The sequence below is a fragment of the Mustela lutreola genome, chromosome 1 (assembly GCF_030435805.1).
Source record: "Mustela lutreola isolate mMusLut2 chromosome 1, mMusLut2.pri, whole genome shotgun sequence".
NCBI classification, from domain to species: Eukaryota; Metazoa; Chordata; class Mammalia; order Carnivora; family Mustelidae; genus Mustela; species Mustela lutreola.
The window spans coordinates 284,423,595-284,450,010 of NC_081290.1; the positions used below are offsets into that span (position 1 = coordinate 284,423,595).

The window sequence follows — 26,416 nt, forward strand, 5'->3', positions numbered from 1 at the left end:
TATTTTGTTTGTGATCTTGCCTGACATATCCTTTCAGTGCGCATTTGCTTTATCCATTATAAAAAATGTTTTATTGAGGGGGCGCCTGGGTGGCTCAGGGTTAACCATCTGCCTTCGGCTCAGGTCATGATCCCAGGGTCCTGGGATAGAGCCCTGCATCGGGCTCCCTGGTTGGCAGGGAGCCTGCTTCACCCTCTCGCACTACCCCCTGCTTGTGTTCTCTCTCTTGATGTATCTCTGTCAAATAAATAAATAAAATCTAAAAGAAAAAAATAAGACATCCGGACTACACTAACATTATCTAATCTTTATAATAACATTTCCCCTAGGTTGTGGCAAATGCCTTTTTGCAATTGTCTTCTAACGTGGATCAAAACAAGGTCCATCGGTTGTGCATTTGGGTAAATTATGTATTTATGTAAATTGCGTTGCAGGGCTCATTGTTTTAGTTTTTGCACTAAATACCCGTGTTGCTGCACATTATGTAACCCATGGAACTAACTCGTCTAAGTAGTGCCAGGTTGTTCTCTGAAGAACTGTATCCGTCACCCCTCACACCTGCAGCGCGTGAGGGAGCTGTGTATCAATAACTCCGCCAGTGTTGGACATTGTCCAGTTTTCTAATTTCTGCTAGTGTAATAAAGTGATATAGCACTTGTTTTAATTTGCATGATTACTAATGATCTTAAGGATCTCCTCTTATTAGTTTCTTTGGGATTTCTTTTCTGTAAATTTCCTGTTCATATCTTTTGCTTAACTTTCTTAGTGGTTGCAATCTCCTCTTTGTTGTTACTTGCAGGATTTTTTTGTATATTCTAGACAGGGATCTCTTTAAATATTTTCCATCATTCCACCAACTTATTTTATGTATAAACTTTGTCCATGGTGCCCTTCATTGAACAGAAATTCTTAATTTTTTATGGTATCTAATAAATTTTTGTCTTAAAGTGTGTGCTTTTGCAGTTTTGTATAAGCTGTTCTTTTCTACCCCCGAGTCACAAGTGTATTCTCCTACATTTTCCTCTATTAAAAGTAATTTTTTAAAAAACTATCCACATTTAGATCTGTAGTCAATTCAAAGTGGTGCCATCCTGGGGTGCCTGCCTGACTCAGTAAGTGGAACTCGTGGCTCAGGGTTGTGAATTCGAGCCCTACGTTGTGTGTAGAGATTACTTCAAAAATAAAATGTTAAAAAGAAAAACAAAAGCAGGGCTGTCCAGACAAATATAAGGTCAGCCATTTATGTAATTTAAAAATTTCCAGTAAAGACATTTAAAAAGTAAAACAAAACAGCTGAAGTTCATTTTAATACTTTGGAAACCCAATAAAGCTAAAATATTGCAACATATAATCAATATAAACAGTATTAATGAAATACTTCAAGTTCTTCTTTTCCTCTTCAGTTTTTGAAGTTGGTGAGCATTTTACACGTACAGCACGTTTCGCTTTGGATTTGTCCCATTTCAAGGGCTCAGCAGCCACATGTGGCCCATGGCTACTATCTCGGACAGTGCAGCTCTAGAGTTCGCCCTCAGAAGCCATGTTTGGTGAGAAGGCAAATTCGTTTTTCTCCAAATAATCCATGTTTAGCTGTCCATATTTCGGACTTGTGGTGCTTGCACAGACTGTATTTTTGTGTTCTAATCTATCTCGTAGCCCATTTCATTCTGTCTCTTTCTGGAACTTTCTTTTTCTTCCACTCATATCTGAAGGTGTCTCTCAAGACTTACTTCCTGACCTTATGTTTATCCTTATCTGTGTCCGGTCACCTGGATGACGCTCAAAGCACCTTTTCATGACGTCTCTGTTCGCAGGGACTGACTCCATCTTCCCAGACGGCTGAACTTGGCTGCCCTATTTCCATTCACATTTTACACACTAAAATGAGCCTTTCTTCATTTATTTCTCACTCCCATATACATTTCCCTCTGAAATGTCCCATTATGGCTTCTCCTCCCAACTCTCAGGCTTGCCACATTGCAGTGGAAAACCCATTTCCCTGGGCACTCTACAATGTTATGTCTCTTTCTTCCTTTGCACAGTTGGACCAGAAAGACAAGAGAAGCTGATGGGTCATCCCGTGTAGTCCCATGACAGATTGTTCCAGTTACATCTATCCAACATACTGACTGTGGAGTACTTCTGAATCTGCTTAAGAGGAAGGGAGAATTATTCTGTGGGCTATCTGGTCTACCAGATCTCACATTCAGAGACCATGCTGGTTTGGGCTGTGTTGTGTGAGTCCTGGGCCTGCACACACCTGACCCTTTGTCATGGCTGATGGTGGTCAGGGGTCTACTCGTCCAGGGTCCTTGGCCACTTGTGCTAAAGATAGGGCTGCTTAGGGGAGGAGGTGCGGGGATGGTGAAATAGGTGATGGGGGTTAAGGGGTGTGTCTGTCGTGAGGAGCATCAGGTGATGCGTGGAAATGTTGAATCGCTATGTCGTACGCCCAAAACTAATAGAATGCTGTATGTTAACTGTACTGGAATTTAAAATTTAAAAAATATATATAGGTAGGGTTGCTTCTCTGGAGAGATCTCCTCTGAGCCCCCAAAAGAAATGGTTGTTTGTATGTTTCTGGGAAACAATGAAAGAACAAAGCTTTTCCTGTAGGAGAAAAGGCAATCATACTCTTACCCTCCGATTGCCAAGCCCGAGACAAGGGAGTAAACTAATTTTTTTTTTAATACTTCACCGGATCTAGAATATATTCTGTGTTTTGTGTGTTTACACACTTTGGATGTACCTGGTGGCTTCCCAGAGTGAGGTCATCCTATGGGTTAGTGGATTGGGAACTTGCCACTTCTATGACCCCTGTCTGACCCCCCCCCCCTTTGTCCTCTCTGTTGGGGAGGAGACAGAAGATGGGGTCAGTCCTCACCCCCATGCGCTCCACTTTGCACTGTCGGGCTGAGCGGTGGCTGACACTTGCTTGGGCAATTCAGTCTTCCATTTTTGAAAACAGTTGAGAGAGTCATGAGTAAAGAAAGCTGTGCCAGGGAAGGAGTTGTTTGCTGCCTTTTAACATTGATAGTGCTTGTTACCCTCACCCTGACCCACGGAGAACTTCTTTGGTCTAAAAAGAGGCTTGTCGTTGGTCAGCCCAGCAGACGGGAGGTCCTCATCATGGGGAGATGAGACCAGGGTAGGGAGGCTCTCAAAATAATGTGGCTTGTTGAGGGCCGGGAGGCTGGTGGCAGAGTGGAAACCTGACATACAGGAGACCAGAGCCAAAGGCAAGAATGTGGACACAGGCAGGGAGGCTTGTGGTCGGGAAAGCAAAGACACCCGGAAGCAGTGAGAGAAGCTGAGCTGTTTAATCACCTCCTTGGCCAGGCTCCAGGCTGTGGCTGCCCCGAACAACTCACACCGGGAAGCCACGGAGCGTCGCCGGAGATGGAGTGGCCGCTCGAGTCAGAGGAGGAGTCAAGGCGGGAAGGGGGAGCTTCGGGGGCTCTGACTCGGCCATCTGGCAACCTCGCCCCCAGGTCCTGCTTCAGCTCTGACAGGTTCCTGGCTGGTCCCCAGGGGCAAAGGACTGAGGGAAGTGCCCTCTCTGCGGTGGGGGAGTGACCTGAGGCAGGGGCAGCCGTTCCCACGTGGCCTACGCTGAGGGTGCAGCGCGGTCCGCACCCGGCTCGGGGTTGGGGCACAGGGCTGGGGGGAGAGGGAAGAACTCGGGAGGCGGGAGTGGAATTGGGGGTCGCCTGGGTCCCACCACCAGTCTGGAATTAAATAGCAGGAGAGGAGCGTTGCCCTGGGGAACACTGACTTGTCCTCCGAGACAGTTCCTGGTGATGGGCTGACCTTGGCAATAGACCCTAGCAGCAGGCAGTTGTCCTGACAAGAGGGTGCTCCCTGTTGGCAGTCCCTGGCAGTTTCCTGAATCGAGGGAAGAAGCCGGCCTGGGAGTCTCGCCCCCCACTACTTGTTCTTCTTGAAGAAGCTGAAGCGTTTTTCTCTCTCTCGTTCTCTGCCGTCCTTGCTGCGAAGTACGACAGGCCCCTCCGCCCCGACCGGTGACACCGGGGGCATGGTCATGGCCCGGGTCATGCCCCGGGCGGCGCTGGGCAGCGCTGGCTCCTCAGGCTCTCCGGAGGCAGAGGACGCGGTGGCGATGGCGGCATTCACCACCCGCAGCCACGAGCTCATCTCGGCCTGCACGGGGCACAGAGGGGCCGGGGCTCAGCCACGAGGCCGCTGCGGGGTGGGGCCGGCGGACGGCAGGCGGGCCTCCGAGGAGTGGGCAGACAAAAAGGGAGGGCAGGGAAGAAAGGGGAATCCGCAGCTGGAATGTTCTGAGGAGGGCACGGGAAGGTGGGAGCGTGGGAGGAGAAGGGGCCAGCTCACCTCATCCTTGGCCTGGAATAAATACTCTTTTCCATCCTGTAAGCTGTTGGGAGAAAGAGAAACGTCAGGGCAGAGCTGAGAATGTGGGAGGGCTACCTGAGAGCAGGGGAGAGCTCGGGCGTCAGGCCGAGAGCAGGCTGGGGAACAGGCGGCCGCGGCCTTCAGCGCCGGACCAGACACGCTCTGCACATTCTTCCGATTCCCAGGACCGCGCAGAAGCGCACCCTTCCAGCCCGGCTGCCGGGGAGCCTGGTGAGCTCACTTGCACCCCAGGCCATGCCTCTTGCTCCGGCCGCTTGCTGGCGGGCAGGGGCAGGCCCTGGGAGGTCCCCGGCAGCTGGGCAGCACCGGCCCCCCGCCTTCCGAGTTCCCACCCAGAATCGCATTTTGGCTTGCCATCGTCGTCTTGGGGCTCCTGTGCCCCCTTAGTGTGGATTAGAACCAGGACCCCCCACCTTTCCCTGATTTCCATCGCTGGCCCCAAACCCCCAGCCCTGTGACTCTGCCTCCGCTACAAGCTCGTGGCTTCCCTTTGCATCACCCCCTGCCGCCCTCCCACCCCGAGGGCAGCTCGCACTCCTACCCCAGCTTGAAGACGTGTTTGCGCTTCCGATAATCAAAGGCGACGCTGCCCTGGGCCCTGGCCAGGCTGACAGGCACCTCTCCGTGGTACGGCACTCCCGCGCTGGCTGCCTTTGCGTCCTTATAAAAGCCGAGGCTCCCACGCCGGAGGACGCAGTACACGTTTTGCCATGACCTTGGAGGGACCGTGGTGCAGGTGAGGCAGGTGGCCGGTGTCTGCGGGGCCTAGACCCCTGGGACGAGCTCGGGTGTCCGAGGACTGCCAGTGCCACCCGTCGGTGGGCTCCTTGTCTTTCCCCGCTCCGGACCCTCACCTGAGGCCCCGCTCTCCTCCTGGGTCCTCTCCCGGTCCCTGAGGCCCCTCCTCCTCCAGAGCACCCCTTACCCGTCTATGGAGGAAGGGTTTGCGGGTTTGCCTCTTCAGAAGGCGGGAACGGGAGAGGCCACCAGTGCTGGGTGGCCGGGCCCAGTACCTGTTGGCAGCCTTCTTGCCAAAGGCCTCCATCTCCTGCTTGCGACACAGCATCCCCTCCATCTGTTCCTGCGCAGAGAGCTCGGGGCCTCGGGGCGGCAGCGTGGCAACCCGGGCTGACTCAGACGACCTGCTCTGGGGCATGGCGGGAGGGGCCGGGCCCCGCATGCGGCTCTGCTGGTCTCCCCCGGGCCCATTGGCCTCGTCCCCAGGGCCAGACCCCTGTGGGGAAAACGGAAGACGGTCGGCCTCATAGGAGGAGATGGGAAATAGCTCGCCTGAAGGTCATGAAGCTTCACCTCCAGGAGCTGGCCTGCCCGGCCCCCGCGTGTCCCTTGGGCCGCCGGCCTCTCCCGTACCCAGCGTCACCGCCGCCTGGCTCACGCCCCCGTGCGCCCCTCCATCTCCCGGTGGTTCACACCCAAACCTCCGGGAGAAACTCACAGGTCCTTCTACGAAGGTGCCCTGCTCCAGTCTCTGCTGCTCCGACAGGGGCTACAAGGACAAGAAGCGGTCAGAAGACCAGCCCGGGGAGGGGGTGGTGTGCTCAGGTCCTGATGGGGGTGCACAGGGCAGCGGGGCTCACCTGTGGGGTCTCTGCGTCTGCGCAGACTCCGTTGACGCTGGCCTGCTGGGTGGACGCCGGGAGCCGGGGGTGGGTTCTGGAACAGCAGGAGGTGACACAGACCGTGAAGCCGGGGGCAGCTCAGACTCTGCCTCCTCTCTCCCCCGAGTGTCCCAGCTCTCACCCGTCCCAGGCGGTGCCGGGAGCTGTCTGGCTGTCCACCAGGTCCCCGGCAGGCCGCCCGGCTGTGGGCTCTGGAGCAGGGGGCTGTTTCCTCCGTTCCTCCTCGTCCCTCTTTCTTTTCCGCTCCTTCTCCTGCTCTTCCAGCTGTCAAAACATTCTGGGATCAGAGCATAGAAGGTCTCCCTTAAGAGGACCAGGGCCTGGGGGAAAGCTGACATGCCTCAGCTCAAGCCTGATGAAACAGAAAGGATTGGCAACAGAATTCCAGAAGAAGGTGCGGATTGGAAACAGCGGGGCAGATGGTGTCTCTCGCGTCGCCCTGGCCGGGGTGGGGTCGGGGTGGACTGATGGCTCCAGCTGTGCTGACAAGCGGCACGGTTGGCTCCCATTTGGGAGAGGCTGGCGCAGAGGGGACAGCAGGGGCCTGGGGCAGTGGAAGGGGCGGGCAGCCCTGGGGTCCCACAGCCCTCACCGCTGTGAGCTTCTCCAGCGCGCTGAAACGCTCCTCCCAGGCCACCGCTGACTTCTGGAAGGCCTCATGCCGCTTGATGAGGCTTTCAACCTCGTCGACGGAGCAGCCCAGCTCAGCGCTGCGCACCAGCGGCTCTTGGCTGCACAGCCAGGCCTCCGCCATACCCGCGTCTCTCCCAAACACGAGCACCTCCAAAACTGCAGGGGTTGGGGGGTGGGTCACAGGGAGAGGGCAGGTCAGAGCACCAGCAGGGCACTGCAGCCGCAGCCCTTCGAGAACAGAGACCCGGAGGAAGCCAGTACTCCAGAACAGGAGCATGGTGTGAGCCGGGTAGTGCCAAGAGTGGGCACCTTGAGTTCCATGCCCAGGCCTCTTGGTCTTACCTACTCTGGTCTGCTTGGTCTTATCTACCTACCCTTTTCCTGAGCCCTGGCCCCCACGGCAGCTCACCAAGCTGGAGCCAGTCCATCTTCTCCTGCCACTTGTCTGCGGTCTCCTGGCGCCGTGCCTGCAGCTGGGACAGCTTCTCTGAAATCTGGGGGGAGGGGGGCGGCCAGAGACGTGAGTTAGCCCCCAGCGCGACCTTGCCAGGATCCCTGGAGGACTCACACAGGGAACCAGTGAATTCTGATGTCAGGAGGCAGACGGTTCGGGGGGTTGGGGGGGGCTACAGTTGGAATGGGGAAATCCCTGAACAGCACTGACGTGAGAGAGGTTTCTACGAAGGAAGAATGAGAGGAAGGAGGGAGACTCAGACATCGGCACTCGGGCCTCCCCCAGAGAGGATGACCCGGCGGCGCGCACACATCACCCACCTCCTCGGCTGCGTAGTGGCTCCTGGCAAGCAGCCCCTGGCCCATGTCGATGCATGAGGAGAAGCGGTCGGCCCTGGCCTCTATCTCTGCCTTGATGCCCTGATGGTTCTTGATGACCAGGTCTGCGGAGGACACATCCCTGGGGGCACAGAGACGTTACTGCTGGGCCCACAATCCTCTCCCGGCCGCCCGTCCACACCCCGTGGAGGCCGCAGAGCACTGGGGGGGGCCTCACCGGGGCCGCTCCTGGGCGTCCATCTGCAGGTTCACGCCGTCCATCCACAGCATCAGCTCCCGGACAGCCTTGAGGAAGCGGAACTTGTCCGTGGTGTCCAGCAGCAGCTGGCGGCGGGCAGCAGAGCTTCCCTGCAGCTGGGTCCAGGCCTCGGCCACAGCCTGCATGTGACGGCCGATCTCCTCGGCTTTGTCTCCAGCGTAGGCCTTCTGGAGCCGGAGGCCATCGTCCTGCACCTGCTGGACCTGCGGGGCCCCACTCAGAGTGAGGGAGAGCCGGCGGGGAGGATTCCGAGGAGCTGGGGCCTCCCAGTCCTGGTCTCGGGTCTCCGTTCTCGCCCTCCTGTCCATTTTATCAGCCAGAGAAGCAGGAGGCAGCGCAAAGGGATGGGGTCTGGGAAGAACGAAGGCTGGTGCCCAGCATAAACCTTGTCACACCCCACCCTGCTGGGTCTCAGGAGGGGGCTTGCAGGTACGGGGGAGCAGGGCTTTATGGGACCACTGGCCTCCTGAGCTTTCAGAGGCCTCTCCGGGACATGCGGGACCTCAAAGATTGCTAGAATGAGATTTCCAGCCAAGAAGGGACACGGATAGTGGCTGATTGGGTTTAAACACTTGGAGGGAGAACCCATGCTTATTAGGCGGAGGTCTAGAGCACTAAGCAGGGCGGGACCCACAGGCGGATTTCAGTGCAATATGAAGAACCTAGTCATTGGGACCATCTGAAAATGTCACGGGTCCTCAAGAAGGCTGTGGACGGCGTGGCTTGACATGCCCTGGCCAGAGATGTTTTCCTGGAACTGGTCTAACCTCATCCCTAAATGTCGCTCCAGAGAATGCCACCCTCCCTGCGTTTCCGCAACCCCCCCCCCCCGCCCCACCTTTTCCCACCAAGTCTTCCCCAAGCCAGCCCCCATCTCGCCGCACGGGGCGCAGACCTGGGTGCTGAGGGCCTGGATGTCGTGCTCGAAGGCACAGTGTCGGCGCTGCAGGGCCTCAGCCGCGTTGAGGTCACGGCCCGTGCCATCAGGAAGCTGCTGCTGCTTGTGCTGGACCCGCACCAGGGCCTGGCGGGCCCCGTGCAGGAAGCGCTGCAGCTCGTGGGCTGCGGCCAGCACCTGACCCCGTGTGTCCAGCAGCTCGAGCAGGTCAGCCCAGGCCTCATTGAGACTGTCCTTCCACTCGGCCACGGTGGCCCGGGCGGCGTGACCCCCGGCGATGAGCCCATTGGCCAGAGCATTGGCACTGTCCACGCGCTCCTGACCGATGGTGCTCGTGTCCCGGGAAAACTCTCGGAATTTGTCCCGGAGCATCTGGAGGAGACATGGACAGCGCCGTCACGCTGGCGGACACAGTCCCTGCCTGACCCGTGAGTCTTCTCCCCCCCAAACCCAGAGCCCACTTCTCTCCCTGGGCCCCATGGGGCAAAACAGGTTTCTTCCAGGGGCAACTGGTTTCCATTTACCCCTGATGTGACTGATGCCCCCAGGCCCTAGCAAAAGCACGGGGGTTGGGGGGTGCCAGGGACATTTGGCCTTCAGACAAGGATACCCTAATTATGGTCCATATATCTGCACTCATGAGGGTTCAAGCCCCCAAACTCTGCAGAGGAACCTCAAGGCCCCTATGCTGGTGAGTTCTGTTGGGAAAGAAGGATTGGAAATTTCCTTTTTGGCCCGTCTACATGCAGCCCCATGACTCCATTCTGCACGATTCTTCGGATACCCAAGGATGGCTCCCCTCAGCCCAGTCTCCTGCCCTCTGTCCCCGGCCCTCCCTGGGGCGGCTCTGCGGCCGGTGTCCACCCCGCACTCACAGTCACGTGCTCGTAGTCCTGGCCCAGCTCATGGGAGGCCGCCACCACCTCGCGCTCCTGGACCCACTGCTCCAGGTCGTCCAGCTCCCGGCGGAGCTGGCAAAGCCGCAGATGCTCCTGCAGCCGCTCCCGCCGCTCTCCGGCCAGCTCCTTGAGGCTGGCGTACAGCTTGTCCACCTGGGCTTGGCGGATCGATATCCGTGTGCTGCGGGGGCAGGACAGGCACTGCGGGGCTTAGGATGCCAGGCTCTGATCCCCCTTCTGTTCCGTAGAGTCCTGTCCCCTCGGCGCCCCCCCAACTGCCTGCCAGGTCTCTGCTCCTCCAGCTCTCTACACAGGTCTGCACACGTGCAGTCCCGGACGCTCCCCAGTCCCCGCACTGCCCCAGAACCGGCCCCGTCCCAGTGTCTTCCCCCTACCCCCATCCTGTCCTCAGGGTGGTTCTCCCTTGGTTGCGGGCTGGGCTTACCTCTCGGGGTGGTTGTGGTCGATCATGTCCTGGCTGCTGGCGGCCAGCTGGCGGACGGTCTGAGCGTAGTCGGCCAGGGCTTGCTCCAGCCCCTGATGCTTCTTCACCGCCGCCTGGGCGCTGAGCTCGTCCTGGGGATGACAGCGGGCGTCAGGGAGCGGCCTCTGCGGGGAGAGAGCGGCAGCCCCGCAGCCTGGCTCTGCCCGGCCTCTCACCTTGGCCTTCTCCTGGCCCATCATGTGCAGCTCCTGCTCACCCATCCAGGCCTCCGCCTCGGCGGCGTCGCGGTAGAACTGCTGGGCCCACAGGGCGTCCTCCAGTCGCTTTCCTCGGAGCTCCAGCTCGCGGCCCAGGCGTCTCCACATCTCCTGCAGCTCGGCCAGCTCGGGGCCTGCCGCCGCGGTGCCCAGGGCACGCTGCCGCTCCGTGAGGTCCGCGATCCGCGGCTCGTGGCCCTGTATCTCCTTCTGCAGGGTCTGTCCCCAGTGGCAGAAGAGGTCACTCTGACAGGGTCCCCTCCTCCTCCTCCCGTTCCCCCTCAGCCCTGCTCCGCAGCCAGCCCCGCACTCCCACGTCTTGTTCTCCCTCCTCACTCTCACTCGCTCCCTTTCAATCCACCTGGTCTGTGCTGGAGGGAACCCCCCTCCCGCGGTGAGGGAAGGCCCACCCCTGCGGTGCGCGATCCCACACAGCCTTGAGGCGAGCCAGAGAAACCCCAGGGTTTTTAAAGAAAACACAAACTTCCGGGTCTGGGAGGCTCCTGGGACCTTTTCTTTTGCCCTTAGACTTGGCCTCACCTGGTTTTTCTTCATGAGGAGCTGGACACTGGGCAGGTCCTTGCCGTGCTCCATGGAGCTAGCCATGGGCAGCCGCTCTGTCACCCACAACTGCAGGAGAAAGAGGGGGTCAGTGGAGGTCCTGAGGGCAAAGCAGGAGGAGGGATTGGACGGTGGGGAGACCAGCAGGGAGGTTTCTCTAGGTCTCTCGGTAAGTGTGTGCTGGGAACAGCCATCTCGGAGTCGGGCAGGAAGGGCATCCCCAAGAGTCCCTCGAGGGTCTCTGTTCAGCGCCAGACGTTACAGAGAACAGCGCTGCTGGCATTGCCCCAGCATCCAGGAAGGAGACTAGAAAGCGACTGGCAGGGCGCAACTCGCCAGGACGACGACGCGACCCCATCGCAGCCCTAGCGACTCACGATCTCATCCTCCACGTCCCGGTGGAACTGGTGCTGCTCGCGAGAGGCCTGCAGGCGCTGGCAGCGCTCCTTCATGGGCTGGCACAGGGCCCGGAACTTCTCCTCCACGGCCCTCGAGGTCCTCTCCACCTCCCCTGCGCCCTGGTCCTCCTGGGCCAGCGCTGTTGCCTGGGCCTGGATGGCCTCCACCTCCTTCTCTCGCACCGCCATCTCCCGTTCCAGCATCTGCGACCCGGGGAGGAAGGAGCCGTGGTCAGTGTGTGCACAGCTTATGCAGTCAACGGAGATTTCTCATCCCCAGGGTTCACCCCAGAGAGAGCATCCCCGCATGGCCTCACTCGGTGGAGCTCAACCCATAACACACGAGTCCAGGGCTGTGTGATAACTGGGCCACCTCCCGTTTATTGCTTCTCGGACCCAAATTCACCTCCGTGCCAGGTACATCTTACCCTGTTTTGAGACCTCGCAAGGGAACCCTGTCAACACTTGCCAGTGTTGGTGCAATGCTAGGCCTTGTGAGTAGGGGGCGCTAGAGGGACACTACAAGGCGCAGGAGGGGCGGCTGCTAGCTCGGGTTCCACTGTTGCCTTTCTTCTTGCTCCTGGGCAAAACTAGCCCATCCTGTGCAAGAAATCCAGGGGCTCCCGCCCTCCAGCAAGTTTGGTGGCATCCCATCAGCAGCTTCCTGGTGGCCCGTCTTGGCCTGCCAGCTTTAGACCTGCTTGGTCCCATGATACCCTGGCAAAGTTCTACAACACCCAGTGGGCCTCGGCCCTCTCCACGGTCTGAAACGCCACCTTGGGGTGGTGGCGGGTGGGGGGCACCTTGTTCCTCCTTGGGTACCCCTCCCCAGCCCTGGAGGTAGTAGCTGCTACTCCTGTACTCTTTATTGCAGGGACCAGCAAGTCCTGCCCCCTGCCTGTTTTTGCAAATAAAGTTTTATTGGCACAGAGCCCTACCCATTACACATATAATTTTCCATTTTGCCTATGGCAGCTTTTACACTACAAGAATAGAGTTCTTGTGATGGACACCGTATGACCTAAAGGAGCCAAACTGTTACTGTCTGTCTCCTTATAGTTTTCTGATCCCTACTTTTGAATTCTCTTTACCCTTTTTGGTAGTTAGGCACCTTTTACTAATTGATACTTCTTTTTCTTAAAGTTTCCTTGTTCAAGTTAGAGTGTGGGATCTGTCTCCTGACTTTGACCCGACTGATATGCATTCCTCGAGATTCTGATATAGTGGCCCATGGACCTCGCTTTGAGGAATACCAGGAAAGATGCTGTCTGTGACGCCTTAGAATGACCTGCCAAGTCTCAGGAGCCACAGACCCCTCCTCCTTTCTGCCGCAGTTCACCGTCCCCATCGCGACCACGGGCCTGCAGAGCACCTGCTGCTTTTTGAGCAGAATGTTGACGCTGGTGAGGTCCTTGCCGTAGTCGTCAGAGTGCAGCTGGGCCTGCAGACTCTCCAGCCAGCTCTCCAGGGCGGAGCAGCTCTGGGCAAACAGCTCGGCTCGGTTGGCATCGAAGAGGCTGCGGGCTTTGGCCTGGGTGGTGCTCTCCAGCCTGTCCCAGCGCTTGTGCAGGTCGTCCAGCTTCTCGGACACCAAAGCTTTCAGCTCTGGCTTCTCGAGGGTCAGCTCCCGCCCTTCCTGGGGGGTTGGGAGGGACACAGACGGGGTCAGTGTCAGAATTAGATGCCACTGAACCTTGTGGGTCAGTAGCGGCCCAGGGAGCTAAAGGGCAGTAGGAACCTGAGGCGTAGGCCACAAGTGCAAGTTCTTGGGTATTCTCTGCAACACACTCGTCTCAAAGGTTTCAAACCGCTCCTAAACCACGCCTCCCACTGCTGATTACACCCTACTTGTTCAAGGGCCAGCTCAAACCTCGTATCAACGAAGAAGCCACAGAGACCTTTCCTTTGTTGGGCTCCCTCGTGCTTATGGCTTCTGGGGCTGTGCACATGTGGTCTTGTGTACCCGCCGTCCTCTCCCGTTTCTCAGCGAGTCACCTCTCACCTGAGTTATGTACCCGCTCTCCCCTCTCCCAGCCTTTCTGCTGGAGGACCTTGGTTGCTGGGGAGGTGGGGGAAGCATGGTCTCTTGACCTGTGTGCAAGGCAGACCGGAAGTGTCCGAGAAGCAGCCCAGGAGCTGGCGGGCAAACACTTAGCATCCTTGTGCCTTGGTTGGGATAACACCAATGCGTGTTCTACACTGTCTCCCAAGGTGCCTCCTTAGGACCGAGTGCCAGCTGCCCCCTGGGGTGACTGACGTGGCAGAGGACCCGTTATTGAACGCCTTTCCTCTTCTATCCCAGCTCCCCACTCCCTTACTGGTGTTTTCTGTGCTCATCTCCCATATAAGTGGCCCGCACCGGAAGTCTCGTTTCGGGGTCCGCTTCTAGAACACAAACCAAGGTGCTGCCTTGAGGCTGTCTTATGCCTGGCTGCCAGGATGAAAAGCTAGTGTTTAGCACTGCTCGGGCAACTCCGTGAGCCTTCGGCACAGTCCACACATTGACGCACAGTCCTTCTGTATGGTCAAGGCCCTTAGTGACCTGGCTGAGCAGGTTTTTCCCACCTTTTCTTCCGTGGGGCCCCTTTCCCCATTCTGTGCTCCTGCCAGACTGATTTAGCCCCTTGTTCCCGTACAGGCACCCCACGTTTCCTGTTTGTGCTGTTTTCTCTGTCTAAAAACATCATTCCTCAAATATCTCTGCTTGTCCAAATTCTACTCAAACTTCAGGGACTGCCCTAGAGGCTCCAGGCCCTTAGGATTCCTCTACCTCCTCTCTGCTTGTAAGCAGAGTTTTATGGGCACAGAGCTTTATGGGCACACGCAGAGGAACCAGGCTTTATCAGGCCCTCTCTTAACTGCATCTGTCATATTCTGCTTTGGATGTAACTTTGGTGTTTGCGGATCTGTCTCAAATCCTGGCGGTAGCATCATTTCTCAACGGTGCAGCCGGCAGCAGAATCTCCTTCACTCTGGCTCTTGGGGCCCTGTACAATGCTTCGCATATAGTAGCGCCAAGTAAATATTTGCTGAACAAACGGAAACACCAGACATACACTGGTCTCCTCCTCTCCCCAGCCCTGCCCTTGAGGGAAGGAGAGTGTCTTTTCACATACCTTGCAGGGTGCTGAGCACACACAAGGTCACCTGCCCAGGCATACTTGCTGAGCTGAAATAAAGTTTTACCTATGCTCGGCTCTAGAGGAAGTGGTGGGTTTGGAGACTAAGCACCAGGAACAATAAGACTCATAAGCAGGGGTTGGTGAACTGGGCTCTGCGGGCCAAATGCGGCCCCCACCTGTTTTTATAAATAAAGTTTTATTGGAACACAGCTACGCTCAATCCTTATGTATTCTCAATGGCTGCTTTTACGGAGAGTTGAGTAGTCACAGCAGAAACCGTGTGGCCCGCAAAGCCAAAAATATTTACCACCTGGCCCTTGGTAGAAGTTTGCTGACCTCTGCTGAAGAGGGTCACCGTCATCGTGGTCCCGACCCAGGGATAGTTACCACGTTGATGCAAAGCTGCAGTTTGGCTCCCTACTGATTTGCACTTTTCCAAAGTTCTGGAGTCACTGTCTCAGAGACCTAAGACTTTCGTTCCCCAGAACTTAAGTTTCCATCTTGGAGGACTGGCACCAGAGACCCCATGGCCACTGACCCTGAAAGCACCCCAGCCCGAAGCCAGGATCCCGTCCTGAGGCGGCCCCGGGGCTCTCTTCTTGCTGCTGCTGTCACCCCACTCACCTTATCCACTTTGTCCAACCAGTCTTTGTTGGCGGCCAGCTCGGCCATGAACGCCTGGTGCTTCTGCCACTTGGTGTGCAGGTTGCGGGCCTCGTCGTAGGACACATCCTGGGCTGTCAGCATCTTCTCGTCAATCCAGAGCTTCAGCTGCACCAAGCACCAAGCGGGGGTGGAGAAGGGCAGAGTACATTTCAGATGCGCAGAGTCACAAGGGGGTGAGGTGAGCTAGGAGAAGAGCTGGCTGCGGGGAGACGCCAGGCCAAGAGGGGGTCCACGCTCTTACTCAGGAGCCACTGCAGTGGTCTTACTCTAGGCTTAGCAAGCCAGGGCACGTCAGCAAACGGATGGCTGGGAAATGCGGGAGGGGACATGGGGGAATAGGGAGCCTTACCTCCTGACAGTCTTGCAGGAAATGCTGCTGCTCTCGGTTGTCCCGAAGACGGCCCAGAAGCTGCTGCACTGCTTCTTGATTTTTCTTGTGTCTGTAATGACAGGCCCTTGTGAAGCCCTCGAACTTGCTGTCAAAGGGTTATGACCCTCTAATTAACCTAGAAGCCTGCAGTCCTCCTGCTACGGGCTCGATGCCTTCCAGGAGCACTAACCCGGGATTACTGATGTCCGGCGTCCAGCTAGGCCAGCGGACGTCGCCTCCCCTGGTGGGGGGTAGGCAGACCTTCCCAGCTCATGGCCTCATCCCTCTCTGGCCACTAACTTCTTCCTCCTCTGCTTTTTGTCAGCCCCCACCACCATCCGTCTGTCCATGCTGCGTTCTGCAGCGTCTCCATCAGCGGAACAGGCCGGGCTGCTCTCGCTTGCTTCCCCATCACCATACCTCCTCTCGATGGAGTCGGCTTTCTCCTGGATCTTCTCGGCGTGGATATTGCCCCCAGACACGAGCTGGCGCCCAGACTCCAGCAGCCCGCGGATCCGTTCTCCGTTGGCATCCATGGTGCTCATGAAATCCTCCAGTTTTTTAATGGCGGCATCCGCAGCTTGGAGCGTCCCCGGCATCTCCGTGTGGGACAAAACATAGTCCTGTGCAGGAGGACAGGGATGCAGCTCACTTCTCAAAAGTACTCGTCGACCTTTCGGAAGGGCCCTACCACGAGGACACATCGGATGTGGCGGCCAGCGGGGGAGGGGAGGGTGGGTGGTCTGGCTCGAAGACCATGTGTGGGGGGGGCGCCCCGTTACCCCACGGGCTTGCAAAGTAACAGCGGAGCTGGGCCAGAGGAACTTAGCAGCCCAAATCCTGTTTCAAATTATTTTTAGCCACTGATTTGATTCAGCAGCTGCACAAGTCAGGTTTTCTATTTCTTCTCAAGTCAGTTTTGGCAAATTATATTTACATCTTTTTTTTTTTTTTTTTTAAAGTAAGCTCTACACCCAGAGTGGGCTTTGAACCCATGATCCTGAGATCAAGAGTCACACGTCCTACTGACTAAGCCAGTTGGGCACCTACATCTATTTTTTTTTTTTTCCTACATCCATATTTCCCTGCACGGTCTCCCTGTCTGTCCTGGTTTCTCAGTTTTTCCGCCTGCTGCCATTTCCTCCCCATCCACCTCTCTCGTCCACACTTCCCGGTCCCTAGTCCCTTCTTTGGAGGGGGGTGGGGAGTCTCTGTGTCCCTGGGCTCTCACCTGGCTGCTGAGCACACCCTCGGCCTGGCGCGCGTCCCGCAGAAAGCCTTGGAAGCCATGGGCCTGGGCCAGGCGGCCTTGCCGGCTCTCCCACATGCGGCCCAGCTCCTCCCAGCCGGTGCCCAGGGCTTCCAGGCGCTGCCGCAGGAAGAGGCACTGTGGGTCAGCCTGGTCCCTGGTCACCTCCTCTCCCAGGGCCCGGAGTCGGCTGTACTCGCCGCGGGCCCGCTCCACCTCTCCCCGCAGGCCGGCGTGTTGGGCCAGGAGGGCCTCTGCCTCCGGCAGGGTGGCTGGCCCTTCTTCCGAGGCCACGGAGGTCTGTGTGCGACCGAGCCACGCCTGGAAGTCATCCAAGCTGCGTAGGAAGTCCTGCAGCCGCCGCGCCTCGCCCAGTGACTCTTCTCGGCGCCGCATGGTGGCCCTCAGGTCTTCCCAGCCGGCTTGGACCTCTCCAAGCCGGGCGTGGATGGCAGGGGCTTGGGTGGGGTGGCCGGCGGCCAGGGCATCGGCCTCTCGGGCCAGTTCGCCCACCCGTGCGGCGATGGCCTCCAGGTCCCGCTCGGTGCCGGCCAGCTTCCGCTGCAGGGCCAGCACCCCGGCCAGGTCATTGCCCAGGCCCTGGGTGGACTCGATGACCTTGGTCTTTTCTCTCATCCAGGCCTGGGTCTCCGTGCACTCCAGGTGGTAGTTCTGGATGCTCAGGGCTGACGTCAGAGCTGCCTTCTTGCCGTCGGCCAGGGTCCGGAACTGCTGCCACCTGAGGGTCGAGGGAGGGTCTGGTGATTGGAGTCACTCAGCTGCCCTGCGCTGCCCGGGTCTATCTGGAAGCTTCTTCCCTGCCTCCCTCTGCTTTGGGATATTCTACCACCTGCTCTGCTGTGTTAAAGAGGCCGCTCCTGGCTCCTCCTCCCCCGAACCCCTGATTGCTCCCTGTCCAGCCTCAAGCCCGCTTGGACTACCTTCACCCCCTGCACTCCTCCCCTCATTTCCCGCCTCTGCCCTGCAAGGTACACCAGAGAGCCTTCCTGCCTCGTTTTCAGTCTCCGTACCACGCCCTCCAGGACTCCCCTGCGGCTGCCATCCCCATCTGCTGCCCCCTTTCTGGGCTCCCCTCCCCAAGCCCACCTGTGGTTGAGCTGCTTCTGGGTAGTGACAATGCTGTCCTTGCCCGGTGGCTTGGCCTTCAGCAGCTGCTCCGCGATGTCGTTCACGGCAGTAATCCGGGCTGCGAGGGCGTTCATCTCGGGCTCCAGGGTCTCGAACCTGAGCAGGAGAAAGACGGTACAAGAGGTGGCCATGGGTTATGGACGTGGTGGTGCACCAGCCCACCGCCCCTAGATGCCCAGGAAAATGCCTCTCTGTCAACGTGTGGCTGATTTATAGGACATCTGCACATCTGAACCTATGAGGTTTGCAGTATCTGTGGGTCAGGTGGGGAGCCCCAAGTCCCCCCAGACAAGTAGAAGAGCAGTCATCTCTAGAGCGACTCAAGTAGATGATGGTAGTTAAATATCGGAAACAGGCGCACGAACCAACGTAAGGCCTGGCCCAGTGCCTCGTTCTTTATTAGATCCTCCCTATTCCTCCTGGGACTGACCCCTTAGCCGCCTAGTTGGGTCGCATCCTACTACCAGGTGTTAAAGAATGAATTGATAACCAAAAATATTTGTTTGAGTGATAAGGGTGTGAAGCCCAACTTCTGTGATACTCTCACAGCCTGCAAACGGTTTCTATAAAGGGCCAGAGAGCAAATATTCCAGGCTGTGTGGGCCATAAGGTCCCTGTCACGAGTATTTAGCTCTGCTGTTGTAGTGCAAAAGCAGCCAGGGATGATATGGAAATGAATGAGCCTGGCTCTGTTCCAATAAAGCTTTATTTTAAAAAAAAAAAAAAAAAAAAAAGGCAACAGGCTGGATTTGCCACTAGAATTATAGTATGCTGATCCCTGTCATAGCATATCTTGGAAACTTTAAAAAAAAAAAATCCTAAATACATTTTTAAAACCATCAGGAAATTTGACTATAGGATGAGTAATAGATGATACCAAGGAATTGCTAATTCTGTTCTATGTGATAATTAACAGTAGGGTGGTTCTAAGAGAAAAATTTCTGGGGCTCAGTAGGTTAAAGCCTCTGCCTTCGGCTCAGTTCATGATCCCAGGGTCCTGGGATCAAGCCCCACACTGGGCTCTCTGCTTAGCAGGGAGCCTGCTTCCTCCTCTCTCTCTCTGCCTGCCTCTCTGCCTACTTGTGATCTCTGTCTGTTAAATAAACAATAAAACAAAACCTTTAAAAAAAATTTCCTTTCTCACGGATTTTAAGATGTATTATCCTGTAAATACAGCTACTTGATGAAGTGAATCAGTGTACCTATCTAAAGGTCTATAACATAAAAGCCTCCACTATTTTAAGTCTCCACAATTAAAAAATAATTTATTATATATTATACATTCTTCCTAATTCTTAGAGGACACATCGTGGGGAACACAGAAGTGAAATGATATTCTGGAGATCTGCTAATCTTTTAAAAAATATTTTATTTTTATTTATTTATTTGAGAGAGAGAGAGACAGCGAGAGAGAGCATGAGCGAGGAGAAGGTCAGAGGGAGAAGCAGACTCCCCGTGGAACTGGGAGTCCGATGTGGGACTCGATCCCAGGACTCCAGGATCATGACCTGAGCTAAAGGCAGCCACCTAACCAACTGAGCCACCCAGGCACCCCTGGAGGTCTGCTAATTTTTAAAATGAAAAATAATCAAATATAGCAAGACGCTGACTATCGCTGAATCTGGTGATGGTGATGTAGGAGTTTGTGGTAGGTTTTCTCCCTTTGAGTATGTCTGACATTTTTCAAGAAAACAAAACCCAGACCACTGTTAAGACACAAAGGGTCGGAGGTGCCTGGGTGGTTCAGTGGTTGAGCCTCTGCCTTCGGCTCAGGTCATGATCCCAGAGTGCTGGGATCAAGCCCTGCATGGGGCTCCCTGCTTAGTGGGGAGCCTGCTTCTCCCTCTCCCTACTTGCACTCTCTTGCTCCCGGTCTCAAATAAATAAATAAAATCTTAAAAAGAAAAAAAAAAAAGACTCAAAGGGTCGTAGCAAGAGCAGGCAGTTTATGGTAGGGCCGGTGGCCCACACGTGGGCGGCCCCACTCGCCAGGCCTGCAGTGGTGGGGCTGGGGGAGGTCTGCGGGGGGGCCTACCTCTGCTGCACCACCTCCAGGTCCTCCAGGCGCTCGGGCAGGGCCAGCCCATTGAGCCACTGCTCCTTCTCCTCCACCCACAGGCCGCAGGCCCCGGCCTCACTGAGCATGGTGTAGAGCGCCAGGCCCGCCTCCAGGGCCCGCGCACGCTCGCCTGCCTGGGCCTGCAGCTCCTCGTAGTGCCGCTCCAGGCTGGGCACCCTGCCCTGCACCTCCGGTGTGCGGCTCAGCGCAGGGGGCAGGGCGGCGGCCTGGTCCCTCAGGGCATCCAGGGCTGGCCGGTGGCTGCGGATCTCCTCCTCCAGGGCCCGGTGCTGTCGGGCCAGGGCCTGCGTGGAGAACTCGTCGTGCCCCAGCTCGGGGCTGGACACCAGGCGCAGCGCGTCCACCAGCCAGGCCTCCATGTCGTTCGCGTCGGCCTGGAACTGGTAGAGGCTGGCGGCCTGGGCGAGCCGCTGGGCGCGCTCCTCGGCCAGGGCCTCCAGCCGCTCCCACTGGGCCTGCAGCTCGGCGGTGCGGGCGGCGGCCTGGCTGGCGCCGGGGTGGCCCTCGGCGACCAGCTGCCGGCCCTGTTCCAGCGTCAGCTTCAAGGGCCCCAGGCGGCCGCTCATCTCACCCCTCAGGGCCGTGTGTTTGTTGAGCAGGCGGAGGGCGCCGGTCAGGTCCCTGCCGGTGTCTGCCGAGGCCAGGAGGTGCTGCTGCTCCCGCACCCAGGCCTCGGCCTCACCCGCCTCCCAGAGGAAACGCCAGAGGCGCCGGGACTCCTCCAGCCGCGCCCTCCGGGTGGCGGCCAACTCGCACAGCGCCTCGTAGCTCTGCTCCAGGGAGGCCACCCGCTCCGACACCAGCTGGGGGTCGCAGGGTTTGTACTCTGAAAAGGTTGGGGTGGAGGGTTGAGAGCTGTAGCCCAGCCAGCCCGCTGCCCCGACCAGTCCCTGGTTATGAATCTCCACCGCCCCGCCCCCATCCCTGAGGCCCCCTCCCCAGCCCCAGCCCCTCCCATCTGCCCCCACGCTTCCTGTCCCAGCTTTTCCTCCTTCCCCAGGTTCACCTTTGCTTGGGTCGCAGAAGCGCAGGGCCGAGGCGCTGACGGCGCGCACCCTCTCGGCCTGCACGGCGATGTCGGCTTCCACCAGCTCATGTAGCTGCAGCAGGTCCTCCACTCCGGCCAGGTGTTTGCCCAGGTCCTGAGACTGCAGCCGGCCCTGCGGGGACAGGCGGCATGCCGGTGCCCACCCGAGGGCCTCCCACCCAACCTCCTTGGGTGGCTGCGGGGGTCACACCTCGAGGAGCACAGCCGCCCCTGTCCGTGGGCTCCCACTCACACAGGCAGTGGCACCCCAGCTCTGGGCCGGCACCCCCGTCACCTTGTACTCAACTGCCCTCCTATGGAACGACCGACTTTCTTACTAAATCTTGCTCCCAAAATCTCTGTTCTGACTCATCTTCTTAGCCCCAGAATTCTCACCACCCTCCTGCGGGTCACTGCTCAGCCCCCTGCACCCCAGCAAGTCCAGGGTCTCTCCAGACCCAGCGTCCTCTCCGTCCCTGGCCTAGATCCCCGCACCGCACCTAACTGCCCCGTGGGCTGTCCACGGCCCTCCTGCACATTGTGATCACAGTGACCTTTAAAAACATGAAGGCAGAATCATGTCTCTCCTTTCCAGAAACTTCTGATCACCCTCAGTGATCCATGCTACTCTGAACAAGACCCAAAGCCTGAGCAGGCCTGGCAGGCCCAGGGAAGTGGGGGTGCGGGGCTGGCTGTTCCCACCCTTACCTCATCCACGGCCCCTCCTGTTCTTCCAGTGCCCCTGGCCCTCCTTCCGACACGAACGCCGCACGCCTGTGCAGGCCCAGGGCTGTTCTTCTGCCTATGACACTCCCTGCTCACACCTCCCCACGCCGGCTCCTTGTGGGTCTGCGGTTCCTCAGAGGCCTTCCTGGACCTCACCCTGCGGCCCTGTGTCCCCAGAGGGTCTGCCTGCTATTCTGTTTCATGACAGGCCCAGGGGTTCCCTCGGCAGCCTCCTTCCACTAGAAGGTGAGCCCCACGATGGCAGGGCCCATTTGCTCTGCGTACGAGGCCCGGTGTGGGGACCTTCTCCCCCGAGAGGCTCCCCCGCGCCCCCTGGGCTGTCGGTTACCTTCATCTCCTCCATCCAGTCCATGAGGTAGAGCAGGTCCTGAAACACCTTCTGCAGCTCCAGGGTGAGCAGGAGCCGCTCCCGCCGGGCCGCCACCATCTGCCGCAGGAAGTCCCAGAGCCGCGCCACGTTGTGCTGCCGCGCCGCGATGCGCCTGATGTCGTGGTAGCGCTCGGCCGCCAGCTCCGCGGCCACGGCGTCCACGGCCTGCACCCGGCCGCTGTAGGCCACGATGTCCGTCTCGATGGCCTCGTGCTTGCGCACGGCCGCCTCGACGGCCGCCAGCTCCAGCCCGAAGTTGTCCTGGGGCAGACGGCAGGCAAGGGGAAGTGGGGGAGCGCAGGCCCCCAGCTCGGCCCACCGGCCAGGTCTGCCCTCCAGGGCACTCCCGCCGCGAGACGCCAACTCCACAAGGTGGCCCGTCTCCTCTCTATCCTGTCCCAGCCTGGCTCCCTTTCCCCAGTTCCAGCCTCCGGCCCCTGGTGCCCCCGGTTCCGGGGACTCTGGGTTGTCTTCTGGTGATGGCCTCCTTGTTTCTTTAGCTTCCCCACATGGCAGGCCTCCTAACCCACCTCCCTCTCCCCCTCCCTCTCTCTCTGTACCTCCTGCCCCGCCTGCACAGACCAAGAGCCCCCGCCCCCCTCGCTCTACCTGGGACACGAGGCGCTGGTTCTCGCTAAGCCAGGTCTCCCGCATGGCCGCTTTGCGGTCGAAGCGGGCGGCCAGCTGCTCCAGCTTCTCCTGGCGGATCAGCTCGGTGCGCAGGGCCAGCTCGCGCTCGTGCTCCGCTTTCTCCAGCCGCTCCCAAGCCTGCGAGGTAGGGGGACAGGGTTGGTGAGGAGGGGTCATCGGGACTGGGGGGCACATGATGAGTCCCAGAGGAGCTCCGTCTAGCGGGTGTGGTCAGTGAGACACTTGTGCATGGAAGCAGGAGAAACGGACAGCATGAGGGCCACGCAACCACGTGAAAGCACTTCTGCTTGCGCATGAAAACCGGAAAGGGACAGGGAACAGTGAAGACCACTGGATTTGTCTCTGGTGGTGGGACTAGAGGTGAACCTTATCACTTATATTAATCTTATGCAGGAGGCCAGGACAAGCCTTCCGATCAGGGCAGTGGGGGTGCTGGTGCCAAGGATGGGACATCTGTGGGGCAAGGAGGGGGGCCGGGCACCTTGTTGATGTCAGAGATGAGCCGGCCCTCGCGGGGCGTGTAGACCTTCTGATTGTTGGCCCGCAGCTTGCTCTGGATGGTGAAAAGCAGAACTTCCAAGTTCCCCTTCTCGGTGAACCTGAGGCAGGAGGCCGGGCTGGGGTCAGAGTCAAAGGCCACACAGGCACAAGGACTCTACATTTCAAACCGAAAGGACCTGTGGTGCTTGTCTTCTCGTGAGCTCAGTGCAAAAGCCAGAAAATATGGGCAAGCAAAAAGAACATAATTTGAAAACAAATGAAAACCGGACAGAAATGACCAGTTACACTTCGGCATGTGTGTACTTCTTCTTCTTCATCTTTTTTTTTTTTTTTTTTTTTTTGGTTACACAGACGGGATTATTCCAGAACCACGGCTGACGATCACTAAGGACTCATCCACCATGAGGCAGGCCCTGCTCGTGTCTGGCTCTCACTGTCACCCGTATTCTCTCATCACTTTCATTTTCCAGTTGGGAAAACGGAGGCACGGAGAGGCCGGAGAAGCTGCCCAGTCCTCATGACTGCTTGACAGCAGAGGCAGGATTTGAACTCAGGTACTTCGAACCTGACCCCTTAGCCACGTGCTCCCTGCAGCCTACAAATAAGCGGGTCTGTAAACTGCTTCTTCGTTTCCATTTCATGAACATCTTTTCATGCCAGTAAGTGCATTCCTTCAACACGATCTCTAGTGGCTCCCCCGGACTTATTTTTCTTTTACAAAGGTCAGGTGAGTGAACATCCTGGAAGTTCTAACTTCCAGAAAGCAGAGGGCTTTCTGGGTCACGGGGCCCAAACCTCAACCATTCAAACCTCACCTCAAACCATTCTTGGAATGTGTAGGAACAGACGTTTTCTGGATTAGTATTAGTTTGGCGGCTAAACGTATTAACTGCGGAAGAGCTCAATACTGGGCAAGCGGAGGCTGTAGCATGTGCCGTACAGAGCTGCCTCCTGGCGATCCCATTTAGAAAGTCCATTTCTAAAGCAGACCAACAGAGCCTTTGCAGCATGCGCAGAAGCAGCCACACTCCTGTGTTGCTGGTGATGATCTGCCCGTCAGATCCAGTCCACCTGGCCCTAAGCTGGCATTGGGTTCTGGGACACTCCAGCCAGTAATATCGGAGTGGATTGCGTTGACTCTACCTACCATAGTAAGCATTTCCCCAACGTGATATATATATTTTTTAATGGATCATCATTTAAAAAATTTATCTTGGAATTGCTTCTGGCACTTTGAACTGGGGGAAATGAGCCTTCCCTGCATTTATGTCCTGCCAAATCTCCCTCCCAAAAGGCCATCCTAATTTAGGCTCAGGGCTGGCACGTTGCAGCCGGGGGCAGCCCAGGGACACCTACTTGGGTGGCTTCTCCACGGTGCGGTAAGAATTGAAGGACTGCAGCTGGTTCTGGACCCCACTCAGGGAGTTGGCCAGCTGCCTGTCATTGAGGGTCACAATTGTTTGCTCGATCCACTGCAGCAGCTCCGAGGCCAAGGACTCATACTTCTCCACGAGGCGCTCGGCCTCCATGGCATGGTCCAGCACCTGCGAGACAGCAACAAGGGGGTCTTGCCGACGGGGTCCCTGGCCCAGCACAGCAGCTCCCCACTGTCTCTGCTTTCAGGAAGGAAGACCCCTAGGCCTGAGCTCTGTCCTACCCGCCTCACGGCAGAGGGGTACCTTGCCAATCCTTTTGCCTTCCACGGCCAGAGCCTTCATCTTGGAGAAGTAGTGATAGTAAGTAGCCACATAAGTGATGATCGATTTCTCGTCTGGTTGGTCCACATTCACATCTGAGAAGAAGGAACACTCAGGTCACGCCCTGATGTTTAGAGATTAGAAACCTGCCTTCCAGAAGTACACCTGCAACTTGGAGCGCTTACCCCAATCCCAGGGCCCCCACCTCAGCCCTCCGAAACTGACATCCTTCCTGCTCCTCTCAGGGCAAAAAGACAAATAAATCATTTGGACTAAAAGGACATGAGGAAGTGAGGTTTCTCCCCACCCCCCACCTGCTCTAGAAACAAGCAGAGGACAAAATGCAGAAGCCCAAGGAGACTTTTACCCAGTGTTTCTAAGGGAGACCAAAATTAGCTGTTGAGGGCAGGAAAGGCAAGAAAAGAAACAGCATTCCAGTTTGGGGATGGATCTTGTACTTAGGGGCTGGAAAACTGTCTAAGAAATCAGTGGATTTGGGGGCAGCAACACGGAAGATAAAAACCAAGCTTCCCGAAGCCGGAATGTGCAGAGGGAGGGGCCCAGCGAGCCCCAGCTGTTCTCAGGGCCATCTTGGGGCTCGGTCATGGCTATTTCTGACCTCAGTCCCAAAGCTCAGCTGTGAGTCTAAGGAGGTGAGTGTCCTTTGGGCAAACCAGCTTCTACCACAAAGACCAAGACTGGGACTTGAAATGCCTGGGTTCTACGCCCACAGTTGGCAGATTCTACCCTACCTACAGGGAACACTATAGGGCTGGAAGCTCTTGCGATCCCCTCTGAAAGTCCACAGGCAAGAAGGGCCCATCGAAGTCATGTCATAAAGTTATAGGAGACTTTGTTTTACTTAAATGTTCTTTATCATAACTGTGCCTCTCAAATGCTTTCCCAGGAACCTGTGTGCGCGACTTCCGTCGCTAGATGGCTGATGAGTGTCGCTCTGGACTGAGATGGGGCTATGGTGGGACAGAAAACAGGGAGAAAAATACAGAGACGCAAGTCTGCGCAGTGAGCTTAGGGAGGAGCGTTTCCAGCAGGGAAGCCTCTTGGCCCTCCTCTGCCTCCCTTTTCTGGCAGCACTGAGCCTGCTCTCCCTGAGAACTGGCTGAGGAAGCAGGTCTGGAGTTTGGATCTCTGCCCCACCCGCTATATGACCTCAGGAAAGCCACTTAACCCGGTGGATAGGTCCCCATCTTCTCTTCCATAAACTGAGGACAGTAACGGCCCTGATTTCCAGAGCGTGTAGTGAGGACTGAGTTGAGTAAAGCCTGTCGAGTGCAGGGCCAGGTCCGAAATAAGAGCCAGGGACCACTGCCTGTCTCAGCAACATCCAGATCACAACCAGCGGGGCCAGTCAGCAGGGCCCGCTGACCGTAAGGCCAGAGCTGGGTGAGATCTCAGTGTCACGCAGCTTAAGTTAGAACCCTAGAATTTTAGAGGAAGACGGAACCTTAGAGACCTCAGAGACCAATCTTCTCATTTTAGAGATAAGGAAAATGAGCCACAGAGAGGTTAAGCGACTGGCTCTAAATCACAGAGCTTCTCTGTGGCGGGGCTGGCATAGAACCACATTCGACGGCTCTTTCTGCCATAGG

The 26,416-nt window shown here is 57.2% G+C and overlaps 1 protein-coding gene across 3 annotated transcripts in view; it reads right to left on the reverse strand.

Moving 5' to 3' along the window:
* Positions 1 to 3,304: 3,304 nt before the first annotated feature.
* Positions 3,305 to 26,416, reverse strand: part of SPTBN2 (spectrin beta, non-erythrocytic 2) — a 37,459-nt gene continuing 14,347 nt past the window's right edge. For all 3 annotated transcript variants that reach the window (XM_059148594.1, XM_059148602.1, XM_059148589.1), the window contains 30 exons: positions 24,789 to 24,901; positions 24,466 to 24,653; positions 23,090 to 23,207; positions 22,567 to 22,725; positions 21,916 to 22,218; positions 20,820 to 20,973; positions 19,769 to 20,639; positions 17,692 to 17,829; positions 16,567 to 17,323; positions 15,756 to 15,958; positions 15,315 to 15,405; positions 14,924 to 15,070; positions 12,550 to 12,813; positions 11,157 to 11,381; positions 10,759 to 10,848; positions 10,177 to 10,437; positions 9,962 to 10,092; positions 9,493 to 9,697; positions 8,615 to 8,989; positions 7,678 to 7,922; positions 7,443 to 7,581; positions 7,078 to 7,162; positions 6,628 to 6,824; positions 6,157 to 6,299; positions 5,994 to 6,069; positions 5,852 to 5,902; positions 5,409 to 5,629; positions 4,937 to 5,110; positions 4,354 to 4,396; positions 3,305 to 4,161 (listed from right to left, as the gene is read on the reverse strand). In XM_059148594.1, the coding sequence (XP_059004577.1) occupies positions 3,928 to 4,161; positions 4,354 to 4,396; positions 4,937 to 5,110; positions 5,409 to 5,629; positions 5,852 to 5,902; positions 5,994 to 6,069; positions 6,157 to 6,299; positions 6,628 to 6,824; positions 7,078 to 7,162; positions 7,443 to 7,581; positions 7,678 to 7,922; positions 8,615 to 8,989; positions 9,493 to 9,697; positions 9,962 to 10,092; positions 10,177 to 10,437; positions 10,759 to 10,848; positions 11,157 to 11,381; positions 12,550 to 12,813; positions 14,924 to 15,070; positions 15,315 to 15,405; positions 15,756 to 15,958; positions 16,567 to 17,323; positions 17,692 to 17,829; positions 19,769 to 20,639; positions 20,820 to 20,973; positions 21,916 to 22,218; positions 22,567 to 22,725; positions 23,090 to 23,207; positions 24,466 to 24,653; positions 24,789 to 24,901 (6,401 nt within the window). In that variant the 3' untranslated portion in view covers positions 3,305 to 3,927. The remainder of the gene's footprint in view (positions 4,162 to 4,353; positions 4,397 to 4,936; positions 5,111 to 5,408; positions 5,630 to 5,851; positions 5,903 to 5,993; positions 6,070 to 6,156; positions 6,300 to 6,627; positions 6,825 to 7,077; positions 7,163 to 7,442; positions 7,582 to 7,677; positions 7,923 to 8,614; positions 8,990 to 9,492; positions 9,698 to 9,961; positions 10,093 to 10,176; positions 10,438 to 10,758; positions 10,849 to 11,156; positions 11,382 to 12,549; positions 12,814 to 14,923; positions 15,071 to 15,314; positions 15,406 to 15,755; positions 15,959 to 16,566; positions 17,324 to 17,691; positions 17,830 to 19,768; positions 20,640 to 20,819; positions 20,974 to 21,915; positions 22,219 to 22,566; positions 22,726 to 23,089; positions 23,208 to 24,465; positions 24,654 to 24,788; positions 24,902 to 26,416) is intronic.